General features: G+C 32.5%; 3 protein-coding genes across 5 annotated transcripts; 1 reads left to right on the forward strand and 2 right to left on the reverse strand.

Annotated features, from left to right (window-relative positions):
• Window positions 1–217: 217 nt before the first annotated feature.
• Window positions 218–2,013, reverse strand: LOC107799014 (uncharacterized). The gene is made up of 3 exons (XM_075234760.1): window positions 1,015–2,013; window positions 757–824; window positions 218–569 (listed from the first exon to the last, which is right to left on the reverse strand). Exons 1-3 carry the CDS (start codon window positions 1,126–1,128, stop codon window positions 431–433), a joined length of 321 nt encoding a protein of 106 aa, XP_075090861.1. The 5' UTR covers window positions 1,129–2,013; the 3' UTR covers window positions 218–430.
• A 532-nt stretch (window positions 2,014–2,545) lies between these two features.
• LOC107799013 (BTB/POZ domain-containing protein At3g50780) lies at window positions 2,546–6,950 on the reverse strand. Of its 3 annotated transcripts, none has more exons than XM_075234759.1 (3): window positions 6,307–6,882; window positions 5,308–5,944; window positions 2,546–3,889 (listed from the first exon to the last, which is right to left on the reverse strand). In XM_075234759.1, exons 2-3 carry the CDS (start codon window positions 5,941–5,943, stop codon window positions 2,915–2,917), a joined length of 1,611 nt encoding a protein of 536 aa, XP_075090860.1. In that variant the 5' UTR covers window position 5,944; window positions 6,307–6,882; the 3' UTR covers window positions 2,546–2,914. The 3 variants fall into 3 exon arrangements, with proteins under 3 accessions (XP_075090860.1, XP_075090859.1, XP_016477557.1); XM_075234758.1 differs by having other exon boundaries at window positions 5,308–6,012; window positions 6,307–6,880; XM_016622071.2 differs by having other exon boundaries at window positions 5,308–6,950.
• A 5,955-nt stretch (window positions 6,951–12,905) lies between these two features.
• Window positions 12,906–13,811, forward strand: LOC107791533 (uncharacterized). The gene is made up of 3 exons (XM_016613621.2): window positions 12,906–13,141; window positions 13,242–13,529; window positions 13,629–13,811. The coding sequence occupies exons 1-3, from the start codon at window positions 13,054–13,056 to the stop codon at window positions 13,706–13,708; spliced, it is 456 nt and encodes a 151-aa protein (XP_016469107.1). The 5' UTR covers window positions 12,906–13,053; the 3' UTR covers window positions 13,709–13,811.
• Window positions 13,812–13,816: the final 5 nt, after the last annotated feature.

A 13,816-nucleotide genomic window follows, 5' to 3' on the forward strand; every position in this document is an offset into this window, starting at 1 on the left:
GATTTTTATCGCTTTTTTTGACCAACCAATGCTGATCGAAAATATTTGATTCATTTTTAACAGATTTTTAGTAGTGCAAGTCGGCAGTTTGAAAACAAGACAAAAGTTAATCAACCTAATGGAGACCATCTTCATCATTTCTAGTAAAAGAAGATGGATAGAAATCACTCACGTGAATGCATAAATAGACATGAGAAAATATAGGGATTTAAAATGGTAGAACCAAACCGGACCTTCTTCATTCGTTCATATAGAGATGATGGTTGCGACAAAATGAAAGAATGGAGTAAGCAAAAAAAGCTCATTACTCTTTTCGAGGGGCAGAACCAAATTGATGCACATATTGAAAACTGTCAAAACATTTGTGTGAATTGCTTATAGCAATATTATCTTTTTGAATGAAACAAAATGGTCTATGCATGTAATAAAATCAAGAACTTTGACGGAACAGAAGTCTGATCACCAGATAAGCTTTCTGAAATAACTCCGAATAGCCATGTGACTGAATAAAATATCCTAACGTTTCATTCCGATCAATGTCAGAATTGTTATCAAGTGCCTCAAGATAACTGCAATGGAGTGGGAAACATAAACTACATTAAAGACAGCTCTTTTTTTACACAAATACAGAACATGTGCAAAACACAATGATTTAGTCCTTTTCAACCAAAGAATACTTTGTTGTGCTGTAATAATGAAACATCAACATCAAACGGATTTATTAACCGATAGTCAAGCTAAAGGATGAAATAGTACGTTATGACATCCTGCTTGAATTTGATGATTTCTCTAAGCATTTGCCAAAAGCATGGACTATTCTTTTTCTGTGCAAACAAACCAAAGATGAAGTTGAAGTATGACCAAGCGATTATTGGAGATAAGATGATGAAAAAACAAAAGAGCACGTCAAATAAAGAAAAGTTAATTGAGACACCTATAGAGATATAGGAAAGGGGAGAAAAGGAAATAATAAAAGGACAGAGATTTAAGAACTTGACAAATTGGATATCCCACCAGATTAACAATGGACCTTCCACCAGAGTGTTTAACATTTTGATCATCTTGAAGTCCCAGGAGGCCATCGTCTTTGAGAAACTGTTGATACTGATGACACTTGAATTGATCCATGAAACCACAAAATTCTTTGTTAATCTCCTTGCACAATAGATTCAACTTATTATAATTCAAGCATACAACAACTAAATACTAATCCTTTGTAGCTGGATAGGAAACCACTTTAATACATTCAACGTCTAATCACCAGATACTTGAAACCAAAGCTCAGTCAACTCATTCCCCAGTAATTAGCAGATATTCTTACAAAGTCACTCTATGGCTCCAAAATTGAGTATATCTTGCGGCAAATAAGGAGCATACGACATGTACACTCCAACAAAAGACGGAGCATTAAGAATTAGTAAATTGTTAATATGGAAAAGAAAAACAATTCCTTGTAAATATGGGAAGGGTTTAGAATCTCTTTAATTAGGAGTAGGAATTGCCTTCTTTTTCTTTTTGGATAGCTTGTAAACCTTGTTTAAAACTCAACATGCTTAGGGAATAATCAAGCAATTCTATTCGCAAAGTATCGAGTTTTACTTATTCTCTTTTTATACACTTCCTGAACGTCCACGTTGGTATAATCAGCCAATCTACATCAACTCCGAACATAAGCTCATCGAATTTTGTTTCCCTCTCCTAACAAGAATCCTGAAACAAAATAATCACTCACCAATATGAAGGAGAAGAAATAGAACAGTAAAACTAACCTTTCAACCATGTAACCATCTTTAAACTTCGGAAAACTCAGGAAAAAACCCAAAATTTCTGTTAAAATACCATTTTATATTCCAAAAATTAATATTTAATTTACGAAAATAAAAATCACAGTAAAATAATAAGGGTTAAATGACGAAGAAGGAGAAGACAAATGAACTTTGAAGAAAGCGAAGAGGGTGAAGCGGAGCAAAATTATGGTAAAACAGAGATGGCACTGCAGTGGAGTGCAAATGTTTCAATCCATGAGATGAGTCTCAAAAAAATAAAAATTAATGAGCTGGAACCCAAAAAAAAAAAAAGAAACAAAATCTGAAAACAAAAAATGCCTAATTTTAATTCTAAATCAAATAATGATTATTGTCTAAACAAACGCGTGCCAAATCAAGACCGGAGATGAAGCTTCGCAGTACAGATTAATGAAGTGAACTTTGCAATTCGATTACTTTGATGAAAAAAGGCTAGAGCGGCGAAGAACCACAACCGAAACCCAATTTTTCCTCTCAGAAAGCTTTCACTGATTGATTAACCTATGAATACAAAGTAGTGCAAAATCCACAGGGAAATGGAGTTGTAACTTGTGTCAGCAACGCATGTAGCGGTGACTGCTGAGTAAGCGTAGAATGACACTAATAGACACAATTTAGTACACAGTTGCATGTGAAGTGACGAAAATAACCCTCTGTCGGCAAGCAGAGATGTCGACGGAGAGTTGCTTCTGCGCTCTTATATAGTAGGAAAATAACAAAAAACACAAGCAAATTGGCCGTTAGAGAAGAACCTGAACCCTAAAACAGTATATTACATAAGCCGTGGACTATTGGACTCTATGCAGAGAGAGGAAAGGTCCTGTCAGAAAATTTGATTCAAACTACAAATTAACACAACCAACTTGTATTACATACCTGTTACAAAATCACTAACACACCAAATTGGACAATTGAAATGATATTCTTGAAGATTTACATGATTCACACAAGGAATTCTTGGAATCAGTTAGGCTTTATACGACTGAGAGAGCTTATCCCTTCATTTAAGAAAGCCCTTCTTAAAACACTTTACACCATTGAATTTTACAACCTCATCCTTTCTTGATTGCATACAACAAAAACACTGATCTTCAATTATACATCAGCTTCTAATGTTCTGTCATCTTTGGAGTCATCAAGTGGTCTAATTGGCGGATATTTCCTGACTCTGCATATGGTCTGACAAAAGTCCGACGCCACCAGACTTCAAATGCTCTCTGAAGATTTGGACAATTATCACCAGCCTTGAGGAAACTGCCTAACCAAGAAAGTAAAATACTCTGCTGCTCCTCTAGAGGGAGCGTTAGGATTGTTCTGCCGATTCCTTCCTCCACTACCTTACGGTCAAACGACCTGCATCCGTGCTGCAACCAGCTGTAGTCATTGATCAATGGCTGTAACCAAGTCTGTAACAAGAGGTTACGCGTTTCCTTTGACGGCAGAAGTTCCCCTCTTCCTATTCCTACAAAAAGCCTCGCTGTGATGCAGCTAACATGGTGGCGAGACACAATAGGTAGTTTTGTATGCAGAGAAGCCAACTCCTGCTGGCTAGCCCACGTTACCGCAAACTCATCTGCTGCTTGCCTATCGGTTAAAATTTCAAGCATCCACGAGAGGTTATCCGCCTCTAGAACCATCTGCTTCACCACTGGTTCTCTGCAATCAATGGAGTTGTTGCTAAACTCAGGTTCAGCTGCTTGTTTGAACAGACTCAATACTGAATCCAGGCAACTTCTACACGAGCCATATATTATTTCATTATAACTGTCAACTGAGTCAGATGAACTTGGAAGACTGTTATTCTCCCTGAGGAGCTTCAATACAATGGATTTCATTTCACGGCGGCCTCTCTCTTCATTACTTTTTAGCACCAGCTCTAGGATGTGAGAGAATGTGTCCTTGTGAGGCTTAGAAATATCAGATGACACCCTTTTTAACACAGGGGTCACTCCGATTCCCTCACTCTGCAGCCGTAGGACTGATGAAACAACTTTCTCCTCTTCTTCTTCCCCAACCCATGGTACTGCTTCCAAATACTCTAAACATGACTGCATGCATGATTTAAATCCAAGTTGTTCTGCTACCTAAAATGCAATTCTGAGTTAGGAATTGTTTACTATTTCGGAAGATAAAACATCATAGGAATATCCAATTACCATGATTAATGAGGATATAAGAATGATTTGCATGCAAATAAAATTGAGAGTTTACTGATTCAGAGGGAATATTCAAGAAACTAAAATATTGAAGCTTCAAGGATTGTGTAAGAACACGCAGAAATGGTCACAAACTTTGGGTAAGGAATTGGTTCAATTAAGCTCCATTTAAAACGAGAATATTAGTATTAATGCAATAACCGGAGCAGACATATTCCTGTTATCACTAATATCATATTACAGCTAATAGCAGAGCATTTGTTGAACACCTACTGCAGTTGATGATTGAATGTCAAAGCATACATACCTATCCTTTTAATCAATTAGACATTCAAATTCTCCGATGTTATCTATTCAACAACTACTACACCTAAATCAAGTGTACGTTAGTTTATACTGCACAAAAATCAACCATATGCTCTAACTCACACACACCTCTGTGCGAGTTTTCTGAGGAAGCTTAAAAGAGTTTTTAACACTAATTAAGACCTTCCTATCTAGCCTAGCATTTGATAAAAACCCCTATTGCAGTTGACAATTGAATTTCAAAATGTATATACCTATCCGTTATCAAATAGCCTAGATAGCAATACGCGTCTAATTCAAATTGTCTTATGCTAGTATACTATATACAACAACTTCGCCTCAACCAACTATCTGACATTACAATACAGTACAATAATCGACCGTATTTCCTAATTCTCGGAAATCTCTTTTAGGATTTCTGAAGGAGCTCAAACAAAGTTTTTAACACTATTTAAGACCTTCCTGAATTGTTAACCACACATACAAGCAAGAAACACATGCCTGCTATCATCTACTAGCTAACATAACAAAATCTACACTACATGAAGTATACTGATCAGCAATGTAGTACCAGAGAGCTAAGTTGATGTTTCCAATAATATGCATGTCGTAGCCATAGTTTGAATTTAAAAAAGCCATGAAACACAGAAGTTGCTTTGGAACAGCCTATGCCTTCATCTTTAAGCAACTTTCAATAAATCTGTTGATCACTCTAAACATATGGAAGCAAGAGCTATGGCAGGTATACAGAAACATAGCATATTTGAGTTACATTTACAAAATGAAAGAACAGAACTTTATGGGGAACTGTTGATTTAAGTTAACAGAACTTTATGGGGAACTGTTGATTTAAGTTAACTACTTGCATCAACAAAACATTAGGCAGTTACTCTTTCTCAACAAAAGAAAAACATTAAGCAGTTACTCTTTCTCAACAAAAGAAAACATTAGGGAGTTACTCTAAAATATAAGCAGCAGTTCTAGTGGAAAAACTCAGACACATATACAAAGGGAAGTCCATTCCAAGATTTCCAAATTACCTTGATAATACGCAGAACACGAGAAACACTTTGTTTGATCAACCGCTGCTTAAATTCTTTGCAATACATGAGGCCGACGGTTTCAACATATATCTCAACATCCTCACAATCATCAATTTCAATGCAAGGAAAAACCGGCTGCTGTTCTGATATTTTATTAGCAAAATAACTGCTATTTTCTACCAGAATACTCTTGTGAACATTCAACTTCACAGTGAACCCCTGCTTTCCTAGCAAGATCACCCTGAGATCGCTAGTTCCTGGTTCACCAAACTCAATCGATACTTTCCTTGGTACATTTTCAACCTTTGATCGAGGTGTTCTCTCTGCAGGCACCGATGCACTAACGACGGGTGTATCAGAACTAACACCTCTTTTTTCATCAGAAACAATACCTGATTTAGGTGCTGCACTAGCCGGTCTTTTCTCAGTAACTGAAGTTTGTTTCTTGTGAGCCGGGGTTTGGGTTGTAGGAACAGGAGATTTGGGCTTGTTTAAAGGATTCTGTGTTTTGAGGCTCTTCTGAAACACATTGGGAGAGGGACAACACCAGAAACCCTCTGGGGTCACAGCAATTGGAACATTCCTAATTTTGGTTTGGCCTTGTTCTACCTTTCTAACTCTAATTTCAGCCATTCTTTGCAAAATTCAAAGCACAATTAATTCACTTATAATGGCATTTCCAAAGACAACAAGACTGGACACCTAAAGACAAAACAATGGCTTCAACATCCACTATATGTTATCAGGCCGACAACTCAGAGCTGAGAAACTATTTGATTATAAGAATGAAAATATCAGAATTGTGACAAAACATCAAAAGACCTCATTTTTCTTCCTTCTAAACCAATTCTACTGCAAAACTTTAACAATAAAGAAAAAAAAAGTTTCTTTCTTTATTAATCTGAAAGAGTACAACAAACAAAAGATTAAACCTTTAACAATACAGGTCTCAAGAAATTAACACAACTACAAAAAGAAAGGATTTTTGAAACTCACCAGTCCCAAGAGCTTCTTAAAAAGCAGGAGAAAGGGATTCTTGAAACACCAAACTCGAGGAAATTGTTAAGGAAAAGAACAAACAGTCACCTACAAACAGAAAAGCTATATCTCAGAATTTTTTGAAACCCAATATCTATCTTTAATTTTAAGAGTCCAAGAGAGCCACTGAAAATGATTGAGTGTAGCTTTGATGTCAAGCATCAAGGGAACCACTAAAACAGAAGATTTAACAGAGTGGAATGATGAGTTCCTATATGTTTATATATATTTTGGAATTAAAAAATAAATAAAATTGGGGTCCAAATGAAATACTAAAGAAAACACGACACAAAGTGAGAGTGATGGCTTATGCGCTGTGTCTTGCAACTTTATCGCTTTGTCTCGCTGATGATGCTTTTCTTTTCTTTTTTTTTTTCTGTTTTAATGACACTGTACGTACTTGTGGGTCTGAGAATTTTATCTTTTCTCTCTCACACACACAGTAAGAAGAGACGCTCTTTGTCTCTCTACAACTGAATGATCAAACGAGACAGGCATGCATTTGGGCTGTCTTCTCGAAGTCCTAATCTTGCTTTTGCTTTTTTTGTTTTTTTCTTCCTCATTTTGTTTTAGATAAAAAGATTTTCTCTCTTTGCTTTTCTGGGTCTTTACAGGATTGATTCTCCTTAAATTATTAATATAAAAAGAATAGGAATTTTGAGAAAAGGAAATCACTATCGTTTTCAAACAAAACATGTAGTACATTGAAGTTAACGAAATGACAATATTAGCCTCGAAGCATCTCCAAAAGTAACATTATAAGACCAGATGTAATAATCCAAATCTGAGTTTAAGTTCTATCTAAAATTCTTACATTATCAAATTAAGTTGACTGTTGAAAGCAAGATTTTCACTAAGAAGTATCACAATATAAAAAATTACACATATAAAAAAACTAAGAAAATTCAATAATATAATATATATATATGCTTAAAATAAATATTTTTACCTAGCATCAGTGTGTAATTTTTCGACAAAAGAGGTATCATTAAAACGTGACTCCGATACTGCCTAAAAATAACTTCATAGCAAACATAGTATAGTAACCTCGTAATTAATAAAGCAACCCACTATATCTAGTTAAATTACACTATCAAGTAGCAGTGTATATAACTAAAATTCCAATTGTTTTTGTTTTGTTTTGTTGGGGGTGGGGGTGGGAGCGGTAATTTGCGCATCTTGATGTTGAGAAAAATGAAAATGGTACACAACTTTGCCGTAGGGATAAAGGAAAGAAATTAATGGATGGAACTCCAAGAAGTGGACTTATATGGGGTACCATTAATTTTTCCTTTTATTAAAAGCATCTTTGATTCTTGACTATTGAAATCTGCATGTGGGCATACGTAAAGCAAAGCTTGGCATTTCTAGTTTTGTGCCCTTTGTTTGTGGGAAGTTGTTGAAAATAGCATTAGTTGTTTTCTTTATTTTCCGTATTGGTATTGAGTAAGTTTTGACCAAGGGAAGAGGGAACTTAACAGTAAGCATTTAGCATAACAAGAGAGATGTATTTAAAGTTGACAATATCAAAACCATAGTTTTGGTTTCTTTTTCTGACTCTTTTCTGTCTCTAACAACTAATCTAAAGAGTAAAGTCCGTAAAAATTAATTATTAATTGGATGTATGGAGTAATTGACATAAAGATGACTTTTGTCATGATTGGAGTTTAGCCAACAAACTCACTACCCACTAAACATCAGTTAATTACTGCTTAATCTTAATTAGTTGTTTTTCAAAATGGAGTGGGGCTAGCAACTTGGCGCTTAACTGGATAGAATCATTGCATACGTTACTACCTTATGACTCCTTCGCCAACTACCTTAAAAAGTAAAAAATTACTAATTATCAAATCAAATATTTAAATATTAGCAGTTAATAGTAAAAAATAAAGTGAGATCACAAATCAATAGGGCAACGCAATAGTAAAAGAGGGTGCAATGCAATAGGGCTTTTAAACTTTGTTTCCAAGGAATATGAAAAGAGAATAGGGGAAGTGGACCAATGTTATCTTTATGAACATGCGCTATGGCTTGTTGTGAAAGTGCAATTATAGGATGTGCAAAGTGATTATGATTATGTGGGTATATTCCGACATCTTTATAGCAACCCTCATTTATAACAATACTTTATTATAATAATTAAACTCTTTTTGGAACTAATTTTTCATATTATATAATAATATATATTTTTTACAAAAGTATTTCGGTATATCAGTATGAATATCGGAACAAATTAGACTGGTATAAAAATATATAATTGTAGTTAGAGAATGAGAAGGAAAAAAAAAAAGCACCATGTTCTCATCATGAATAGGAGTGTCCAAAAAGAAGTCCATACCTAAGCCTAAGCATATATCACTTTGATATAATATTGACCCCATTTATTGGCATTTCCTATCATTCTAATTCTAATTCCTTTGTAATTGTATGGTCCATGTGGGGTGTGGTATCTTACAAAATCTGTGTGCCCCCTTGAAAACAGCCTCACTACAACCCCCCCCCCACATCGTGGGAATGGACTTTGTTTAAGAATCTGATGATATTCCTGTGTTGGCGAAGGACACATATGCTTAGAGCTTTAATTTATTAGCCAATTATTTTTAATTACCCAAAAACATTGCCTTTTTGTTTTCAATTTTAAACATCTTGAGATCCCAAATCTTTTTTTGATAAATAGATGTTCTTCTTCTAATTGAATATATTAAAAACTATATAAATTAACAAAAACAATAATGAAACTTAATTTTAAAACAAAATATTGGCGTTTAAATTAGCGAGGGGATATAATCTTACATAACAATATCACCACTAGTTTTAATGTACGCGCGTTGCGCATGTATACTACGTCAATCAATAAAACATTTATACAAAAGAATAGAATTTTAAAAAATTCCAGTTGACGTTAAGATAAATACAATTTTTATTTAAATGATGACGAAAAATGTTATTATTGACACGATTGCTAAATTCAATATCTTTTGAACATGATGATCAATTTAGTCAAATTAGTTGTATAGATTAACATGGTGAATAAAACTTTTTCTAATTACTCTGTAAGGAATCGATAAATATCTGATCCTAATTTGTCAAGATTCTAAATAAATGGTGTAGGTAGAAAAAGGAAGTTGAATTATTTTTCATAAACTACTTCACTTTTCCAAGTATTACAAAAGTGATTGTAAAATTAAAAACATGCTCTGTTTTTTTGTTTTTTTTTCCTTCTTTTTTGGGATTCTTATCTTAGCTATGTTTTTTTAATCTTTGATATTTAAAGATCTTTCAACATGGTGATTGAATAATTTTTTGTTGTAACTTAGGTGCATAAAAATCTTATTTGTCATCCACAATTTATCAAAATTATAGGTAAGTTAAGTGGACCTTTTTTTCGTGTAGAAAATTTGCCCGAATTGTTTTTCGTTAAAGTCTAAACCTCTTTTTTACCATCTTTGCCAATGCTAGACGGAATCTACCAATAAATGGCCTTGAAATTTTAAGAGTTCACGGTGATTAGAAATTTTTTTCAAAATTATAGGAGAATAAAATGATAAAAGTTATCGCTATCTGAAAGTATCAATTATATTTATCGAAAATTTAAAATATTAATTGTAGTCACAAGTTTACTTTATATGCTTGTTGTTTAATTTATTTTTTATTAAATATAAAAGTTGGTCAGTTAAGAATATATATATATATATATATATATATATATATATATATATATATATATATATATATATATATATATATATATAAAAGCTATTTTAATTAATTTTTTTTAAGTTCTAACTAATAGAACTCTTACATTCATTAATTTAAAATCTTAAATTAATAGTTAAATGATAATTTTGTCCAATTAGTGTACGTAGGTTAGTTTCTTTTTGCAGCAACCATCTTTTTCTTTTAATTATTAATTTCAAGCAAAGAGTAAAAGAAGATAAATAAAAGAAAACAATCTATAGATCAGCTTAGCAGATTCTAAACTCTAAGAGTTGTTTGTTGTGGATTAATTAATATTTCATAAACAATATAAGTGATTATCAGAAGTTACTTAAAGTAATCACCTCCACTAAATGATGATTGGTTATTAACTCCCAACGCACATTGATTAATTGGGAAATATAAATTCATACAACTTTAGATTTGATCAGGTACATAAAACTAAAAGTATGATTTGTGTATATGCAAGCAGAAGCGAAAATATTGCCTAATTTTTTAATTGGCATAAATTATTCAAAAAGGAAAAAAGAATGAAATTCCTAAATATTAGGAGTTTATACATAGTTCAAATAACAAAAGGTTTGATAGTAAAAAAGTTTAGTTAATTTTAAAATTCTAAATATTATGAAAATAATCAAATGACTATTTTGTGTAGTGTGAACTCTATTTTAAAGGGGCAAAAAAGTCGAACGACATTTCGTTAAGAGCCTTTGTGCTTTTAATATAATACTAGTCTTAGAGTACCTGTCTCAATGAATTATATGCTTTTTATAGTGAAAATTATGTTTAAGTTACAAAAATAAAAATTTACAAAAAAAGAATTCTTGAAAATAATAATTGTTGATCCTATTCAGTCAATTACTCAAGAAGGAAAAAATTCTACCACATAGATGTTCTCAATCTAGCATCTCAATTACTCGGTTCAACTTAATATTTCTCCCAATTTTATAATTTTATTACTTCAATTTCACAAATTATCATGCTTTTTTTTTTAGTTTCAACAAGAACATATAACCTTATTGAAGATTTAAAAGTTAAACTAAAAATAATTGGAAAGTTGTGTATTCTCAAGCTCATTCTAAAAGACATAAATTAACTGATATAAGAGGTCTATTCAATTTTTTTTTCTTAATCGATAAAAAAAATTGTAGAAGTTATTTCTAACAGATTAAAAAAACACACTATCGCAAAATAGCATCCATAATCAACTCTTTTTTTTTTTAGAGAGCTTTCTTCTCCATCCATAACCATGCATCTAGATTCTACATCTGAATGTATCAAATGTTATCTTTTATATTTACCGTATTTTATGGACAATCTTTTATCTGCTCCTGGTTGTCATCGCTAGATCACTTTTTTTTCCGCTAAGTGATTGCTTAGGAACCTTAGCGTATGATCTGGACTGCTTTTCTCTCAACTTTGGATCTTAGAACCAAAAAAGGTTGTGTACAAATGATCTAGGCCCGTATTCGGAGTTTCCTTGGGGTTGGTAAGGCGAAATGAGGCCACCCTATTGTCTATAGCCGTGCATTTGTCCTTCATGCTAGTTAGCATAATATGAAAAATAAATTTTAATATATCTTCTAATAATTGTTTATAGCTTCTTACACATTAAACCAAAATAAATATAAAAATATATAGATCGGTTCATGAAAGTAGAAAATAATAAAAGTTATTGTATATATTCATGTTCGTATAACGAATAACAAAAGTAAAGAAATATAATAGAATAATACTATTCTTTATTTTAGTTTTAGCTAAACAGTAAATGGAATAGAAAAGGATATAGAGACTTTTTATTCAAGTAACTTGGTGTAGGACCATAGGTGTATACATTTTTTATGCACAACCGAACAAAAAAAAAAGAGTTATAGATAGCTTTTTCTAGAATTTAAATATATTATGGAAAAACTTTCATGTTCAATGTCATACTTTTAAAAGGAGTTGGTGAAAAATATATAATATAAAATATGGGACTTTAATATTATCAATATGAAATTAAAGAGGTGCAAGAATAATTCCCCCAAAAGCAAAAATAAGACGTAAGATATGTGTTAATATCTCTGTCCATATATTCTTTTCTATTTATGGTTGGAGAATATTGGGGCATCTACACGTTATTATTATAGTTTTATTTATAGAAAAAAATAGTAAGACATTAACAATTTAAAATAAGAAAAAAATTATATAAGGAAAAGAATTTATTGATTTTAAAATCCTAAATATTAGAACTTTTTACCTAGTTTAATAAGAAAATATTTTATAACCAAAATTTTAGTTGATTTTAAAGTGCTAGATATTAGGAAAGTTAATAAAATTACAACTTTGTCTAATGTGAAACCTTTTTCTAAAAGGTAAAAAAGGCTAACGGCATTTCGTTAAGGGTTTTCGTGCTTTTAATATAGTATAAATAGATAGATATAGATTATTAAATATTATACTACCTGTTAACGAAAGAATTAAAGGATTAAAACTGTTTTTGTTTCTTTGTTCTCTAAAGAAAAGGTAGTGCAAGTTTCAGTCCTAGACATAGATGAAAGAAAGTTAAACATAAAAATTTGGTGAAAGTGAATAATCTCTATTTATTGGAGAAATATTAGAGAGGAGCAGGTCCTTATAATCCTGTTGACAGTTTAGCTCGTTCCTCTTACTAGATTTGTCAATTATTTGAAGGCCATGGAAGTCAAAGGAGAAAGCATGGTCTGAGGCCAACTTATATTAACTAGTGATTCATGTAAAACTGTTGAGTGAAATGAGGAAAACTAACAAAAAAATTTCTCCATAACACAGAGAGAAACAAACAAAGGTAGATGCAAAAGTCCTAGTCAACATTTCATGACATAATAAAATAAACTTTTTTTTGTTACTAATGAAGAGTAGGACAACTTTTGCTGAATTTACTCTTAGATGGATTGGGCTAGATAGAGATTCTTTCCTCCGCCCATAACTGCAAAGAAAAAAGTCAATTCATCTTCTCAAAAACCTCATATGCAAATGGCAGCATCAAGATTTTCAGTTTCACTTTTAATGGCCCTCCTTTTTGCTCTGTCTGCCTCTTTCCAATTCAATGACCCTGGTAATCCTGTTGTATTTTCTATTAGCTATTTTTCTTATTGAGAAGTGAGATTCCCAAGTAGGTTTCTTTTTGTTTTTTGAGGGGTTTTCTTTGGTTTCAGATTGGTATTTGTGGTTTCCCCTATATGCAATGGCTTGCCTTGTCAACGTGGTCAACGGAGTCACAAAAACAGCCAAATTTGCACTCTTGATGGGAATCATCTTATTCCTCAAAGTTGTCATTGAAGATGTTCGTTTTCATCAAAGAATAACTGGACTTTGGTCGTTCGATATGAGGGAGAGACTTGTCAGGGAAAAGCTTGGAAGTGGACTTGTTATTCTTTCCATGTCTTTACAACTGCTAAAATCAGACACTAATAATCCTTCACTTGCAAACCATGTTGAATTTGGTAATTTTCCTAAATCTCTTTTTTCTTTTTTTGGTTTGATTCTCATATGGGTATTAGTTCTAGCTTTTTACTTTATTGTACATCTGTTTTGTATTGCAGGACAATCAATTTTGGTTGCAATAGGTTATGGCCTGTCCTTTGCTTTCTTATTGTTCTCAAGGCCAGAAATGAAGTTTTAATCTCACTGATCTTCGCTTTTGTTGATCCATGTAATAAAAACTTCTCCAGTGTACTCATCCTTCATATAAGTATATAAACAAGAGACGATCCGTCTTTATAACACGGTG

This window comes from Nicotiana tabacum, chromosome 17 (assembly GCF_000715075.1).
Source record: "Nicotiana tabacum cultivar K326 chromosome 17, ASM71507v2, whole genome shotgun sequence".
Lineage (NCBI taxonomy): Eukaryota > Viridiplantae > Streptophyta > Magnoliopsida > Solanales > Solanaceae > Nicotiana > Nicotiana tabacum.